We start from the raw sequence: 6,150 nt of genomic DNA on the forward strand, positions 1-6,150 counted from the left end.
TGACATTTATTAGGAATAAATACTTCTGAGTTATGGTGGCATTTGTGCGTGCGGGGGTCRTTATGTTACCGCTATGCGATATCTAGTTTGTTATATAGAAATCACAAGCTTTTGAGGTGTTTTTTTAACAGATTTTCAACATTTTGTTTTGTGTTTTTTCTGTAAAATAGAAGAAGTATTTTAATTTCTATATTTTGTTGTGAGAGGTATTGTTTCTTCATTTATGACTTCATTGATACATTTGCAGAATGTCTGCTTTATAACCTGTTTGGAACACCTCAGATTGTTACAAGCTTCCTACAACTCTTACGATGTTGACCAATGAGAGCAAAGCAGACCTTTGGGGAGGGTCAGGTGATAAAATGATCCAAGTGAAGTTGACAAGTGTTTTTTTAAAGTCTTTACTGAATGACACAGATGATGTAACAACAACTTAGTTTATAATAACAACATTTACTTCTGTTTATGTAGCCCARCCCATGACATAGCTTAATAAAAAATGTGTGGCTTTTCAAAGTGTTTTTCTAAAAAATAAAGTGAGGAAGAAGCCTCCCAAAAATATATTTTATTACATCAAGCATAATCTATAAGCTTTTAAGCCAACTTTTTTCCTGCAGACTAAACAAAATTTTGGAATTTTTATTATACAAGTGTTAAATTTAGAGGTAGGAGGAAGAAGGACTAGAGCTGGTGCTTCAGAGCCTGACAGCACTTTTCCTTTAACTTAATGATAACATCCTGTTGTGACAGCTTTCATTCATCTTTTCCCTGAAAGCATGAATGTTTTCTTTGTGGTTTTGTCAGTCTACCTTGCAGGCTGAATGTCAGCAGATAACAACATATGATGTCATTTAGATTTTTGTTGAATAAATGAGCTATTCTCTGATAAATAATTACCACTGGTTTACATGATATAAACCCAGGTTCCTTCCTTCACACGAAGATCAGCCATAAAATACTATAAGTTCTACCTTTGCTGTAAAGCCTCCAGAGTCAGCATTTTCACCTCAGGGCATCACTCACCAAATGATGGCAGCTCATACTCCACTTCCAACACCACTCGCTCGCCGATGTTCTTCAGTAGGCTAATGATCTCATCATGCCGGAGCTTTGACAGGTTGATGCCATTTACTGACTTGATGTAGTCTCCCATATTCAGCTGGTCACTCCTGTAGAATTATTACAGACAGAAAAATAATAATAAGAAGAAAACAATTAGGGTCTATTTTCCATTTAYGTACTGGTGAAAGTGGAAAGCAACCTCACATTGATGASTTTCATCTACTACCACCCRAAACTTTAGCTCAATATCTGTAAATGTGACTGAGTTGGCTGTGGCTGCCATCTTGGATTGGATTGACTCCCCAAGTTATTGCCAAGCTTTTAAGCAAAGACATTGTGCAAAGTGTTCGATTCAAAGTATGGGTCAGCTCAGCTACTATCACATCWAATTTTAATTCAAATGGACTGAGTTGTAGCCATTTTTGTTTTCGCAACGATTTTAAGCTGTGGGGGTTGACTCAAAAAGCTAATTAGTTGTAAAGGTATATACAAATGCATTACTACCAGCCTTATGCTAGTTGCTAATATTAATAGCTGGTATCTTAACTCTGTGGTGAGTTATTTTAGGTGTYCCCTGCAGTAAGTAGACAAACATGCAGGGACACTGAGGGAAAATCAGCACAGAGTTTGATGTGAGAGGGTTGAAAGTCTCTTCTTCTCTGACACTGACAGAGATGACTGGATGGTGTCTCACATCTGACATTCTAAGTCATCACGCCACTCACTCCGGAGCTAATCRCATGCATGTTCTGCTCTTCTTGGCCTTCTCACCTTTAGGCTGCTGCCAATCAGAGGCGACAGCAGCAGAGAGCTGAACGCCACGACGGTCCGCTCGCCTGTCTGCCTCCACCCATTAAACCAACCAGTACGTCCACGCGAGCRTGAGGTCAGCTGTGTGAAGACAAGCTGCTTTGACGAATTAGCTCAGCGTCTGTATCAAAACTTAAAGCGGAATGGCAGCTTTAGCTGAGACACTTGCAGATGTTTGTGAGGGGCTGTGGTAGCTCGGTGGTTAGCACCACAATATTTTAATCTGGAGGCTGTGGGCTCAAGCCCAGGTTGTGTCAGGAAAAGCATCCCACATAAAACTGTAGTGATCCCCTGTAGAAGAAAAGAGAGCAGCCAAAAGAAAAAAAATAAAACCTAGGAGAGTTTTGTGTCTTTCTAACTCAAGGTGTGAGTGCATGTGCTACTTACTGGTGTTTGTGATTCTTGCTGTTTCATGTTGAAAGCTTCAAAGTCCCTTAATACTAAAAGCAAGCTAAGAAAGCAATCAGTAGCTAGCTCATGAACAACACATAGCTAAGCACTGTAACAGATTGTGCAAAATGTTGCGATATTGCATAAGATCACAAATTCATCATTTACAAACTTTGACCAAAACAGCGACAAACTCTGTTCTTTTTAATCCTAAAATGATCTTAATTTTAAGCTCTAGTGTAAAAGGTATCAGGTAATATGTAATCTGAAAATTTAATCTAGCCCTTTATTTCCACCCATCCCTCCAATATCTTTTACTTGTTTCTTCYTTTCAGAGTCAAGACGATCACTGGTGCCCATATCCAAGAGGCACTGTGCAAGGGACAATTTTGAGTTACCAATTAGCGCAGGGGTCTGCAACCTGTGGCTCTGGGGCCACATGACTCTTCTGCAGTGGCTCTTTGAAAACGTGACCAAACATAACAGAACTTTTTTTGGGGGGGGGGGGGTTACCCACAACAGAAATCAATTTGAATGCAAACATGTGATCAGTACTACTAATACAAAAAAAATTAAACTTAGCATGTTAGCTCATGCTAGCCTGTTGTTTACTTAAAGATTCAAAATTTTCTCTCTTTCAAATTCATCAGAATTACCTATAAATAATTTGAAGACTATRAAAATAAGAATTAGAAAATAAATATGCCTGAATAATTCAGATGTACTAGTTTTTATGAAATTCAATAAAAAAAACTATATACAGTAGTTTTTCTTGTTTACATGAAAATGTTCTTTTTATTTGTCCTGATGTGTATAATAATAAATAATAATATRATAATAACAATATTCCTTTAGTTTTATAATGTCACCTCCACTGACCTAGCCTGGTTAAAACCAGACCCTGTCCTTCACTTTGCTTCGGACAAGGGTCTGGACTCGCTGCATAGAGAATCGTTTTTTGCAGGAGGCGTGGCCTCTGCTGAAGCATGTTGTGTGTTTTCGGTGTGAAGAAGGCTAAGCTAAGAAGCTAACAGGAAATCGCGTGTGCTGTAAACAACCCTACTGAGAGGAGAAATATACCGAGCCGAATGAGACGACTGTAAATGAGAGCTGCTGCTTTGTCAGACAAATTTAATGTAATTTGGAAGCCTTATCAACACAGACTGGCTTCATTCTCTTCCTCCACTGCCGTATGCTAAACTAACTAGCAGACACTGCGCAGAACATCGATGTCATTCAAAACTCCTCCTTCTGTTTGCTGATTGGCCCAGGTAAAATAAACTACAAGCAGGCACTGCACAGAAAATTGACGTTCTGTTCTCTGATTGGCCCGGCTAAAAATCTGCCAGCGAAATCCATCTCAATGGGAGAAGTCCCAGAYGGAGCAGTGAAGGGAAACTAGAATTGAGCGGAGCTGCGTAGGAAGGCAAGRGCCAGGCTACCACTGACCATTAAAGTTCCCAAAAAGGCTACGAAAAGATCCATGGACCACCAGTTAATAATCACAGTTGTAGCTTGTTTTGCGGCTCAGGACACATTTTATTAGTGAGACAAGGARCAGAAATGGCTCTTTTGATCGTAAAGGTTGCAGACCCCTCCTGGTCTAAACGTATATAGAGCAAACATCTGCATGTACAGAAATGACCAATAATCTATTAATCTACTATGACTTCTAATGAGGATTTTTAGCTTTTTTATTTCTTTTTATATCCTGAACWGGTGAGTCAAGATAAGACTACAAGTGTTTTCTGTATTGAACTATGGAATTTATTGTTATTTAGATAACAGTGTAAGCCATAAAATGATCTTGTTGACCTAAAACAACCCGGGAGCCAGCAGTTGATAATTGTTGCTTTTAAATAAGCTCATATAAAGATTGAAAGAACATTGTAATTTTAGAGTTTTGAACAGTTTGGGCACAACTATTTTTTTGTGTGTTTGTGTTTTATAAACCAACAGGAAGGTGATCTAATAAAACACCTGAGGCGATTTTGAAGTGTGTGCATGTGCGGGGAGAAGGATGACACGTCCAGGCTAACATCGCGGAGCAAAGATCTCACCTGGCAGCGAGCCCACCTGGACGCAGGTTTGACACTCTGGGCTTGCCATCCTTRTCAGAGCCTCCGGAGATGGTGAGGCCAAGGCTGCTGCCTTCTCTTTTCATCAGCTCCACCGTGGTCACTCCTCGGTACTCCTCTGCTGACAGATACAGATGCAGGCACAGATCCAAAGTAAGATTAGTGTCTGCTTGACAGAACTGCCCCATCTGAAAGGCTAAGAAAGACTTTTAGTTTTTTTCCTGAATTGCTCACAAATTATTCCCTGAGACACAGCTAGACATTTTCTCACTCCATCGTCCTTCTTTTCAGTTCTTTCAGGCCTCTGAGTGAAGTCAGAGGAAAAAATAGGACATTGTGGAATGGAAGGACAAAATGTTTATGGGAGATGAGTGCAATGGTAAGAATTCCAAGCTTTTATGTTCCAATAAATACAAAAAGCTAGTTTTACTTATTTAGTTTTATAAGTGCTTCATCTCAGAATCTCAGGTTAGTATCAGAAGTTTAGCTCGTTTTGAAGACTTGCCGTATTGCTTCTGCCCTCTCAAAGAGCATAGCAGTGTGGTTTAGGTTTGTAAAGTAACGATTTGTGCCTTTGTGTTATTTGTGAATACTGTATTTGGTTCTGTTTCCTGTGTTCAGTCTGTTTTCTTCTGTTTGGCTCATGTTCATCTGACCACACCCATTCTGTTTGTATCTGCACAGGTGTTGGTTGTTGGGGTTCATTGGTTTGTCTGTACATTCTTGGTGTATTTGTTGGTTCTTTGGTTCAGCGTCTTCTCCTGTTCATGTTTTCAGCAGGAAATCTGTTCACGTCAGTGATTTGTTTTCTCCGTGTTTTAGTCGTGAGTGTTCTGTTTGTAGTTTGCTGCCAAGACAGCATTTTGGTTTCCCTGGTTTGTTTTCAATTTAATTCCCCAACTCCATCTGCACTCTGGGTTCTACCGTGAAAAAACAATCTGCTCATTGTGATAGTTTGATTTCAATAAATCTTCAGACTTCTGAGTCCATTGGAGGGTTTGAAGGACAAAAGGCCATCACTCACAACACCATTCTCTGACATCCAACCAGCCTATCAGCAATAACATCTCATACAGACTCTCAAACACGGGGGTGGAAATGTAATGATTTGACTTGTTTTAAAGCACCTGGCCACCTTTCAGTCTCTCATCAACCTGACTAAAGTGGAGTTCTGATTTGGACTTGTCTTTTCATTTGTAAAGTGCTCTAAGGTGACTTTTGTCATGAACTGGTGCTATATGAATAAACTGAATTGCACTACTTCAGGTCATTGCTGCTAAAGAGCATTACACAAGCTACAAATGTACAAGGTATACTTGGTTTTTCACACTGATTGTGCATTTTAATTTACTTTTTCTAAATAACTGGTACAGAGAAACGTGTGTTTTCATCAGWGGTTCTGTGTATAAAATGTTGTGACCTAATAGGGACCAGATGTTTTTTTTCTGTTACATAAAACACATAAAAAATTAGAATTGAAAGAGGATTTACTTACTTTATTGCTGCATTTGAAGCCAAATTAATAACATTAATAAAAAAGAGTTTTTTCATAAACAAATCTGACAATAGTTGACATATTTGGGGTTTTATTGTGTCATCAGAGAACTCATTCTGTCTTGTGGTCAACATTGTGCTGCGTTGTTAAATTAGCTTAGATGAAGTCTGCCAAGTGTGGTTTAGTACCCTTGACAGGTACGCCACAGTAGCATCTTTTCAACTTGTCTAAGCATTTCGAACAGAGGAAGATCAAGTAAAACACAGAAGGCACATGACTTTACACACACACACACACACACACACACACACACAC

General features: G+C 39.2%; 1 protein-coding gene across 6 annotated transcripts in view; it reads right to left on the minus strand.

The window, feature by feature from the left end:
• LOC106523229 (glutamate receptor-interacting protein 2) overlaps positions 1-6,150 on the minus strand; it is a 47,860-nt gene that overhangs the window by 32,641 nt on the left and 9,069 nt on the right. For 4 of the 6 annotated variants that reach the window (XM_014016603.1, XM_014016626.1, XM_014016619.1 and 1 more), the window contains 2 exons: positions 4,323-4,461; positions 1,024-1,169 (listed from right to left, as the gene is read on the minus strand). In XM_014016603.1, the coding sequence (XP_013872057.1) occupies positions 1,024-1,169; positions 4,323-4,461 (285 nt within the window). The remainder of the gene's footprint in view (positions 1-1,023; positions 1,170-4,322; positions 4,462-6,150) is intronic. The other 2 variants (XM_014016611.1, XM_014016634.1) reach the window with 1 other exon arrangement.

This window comes from Austrofundulus limnaeus, unplaced genomic scaffold, assembly GCF_001266775.1.
Source record: "Austrofundulus limnaeus strain Quisiro unplaced genomic scaffold, Austrofundulus_limnaeus-1.0 Scaffold3, whole genome shotgun sequence".
NCBI lineage: Eukaryota > Metazoa > Chordata > Actinopteri > Cyprinodontiformes > Rivulidae > Austrofundulus > Austrofundulus limnaeus.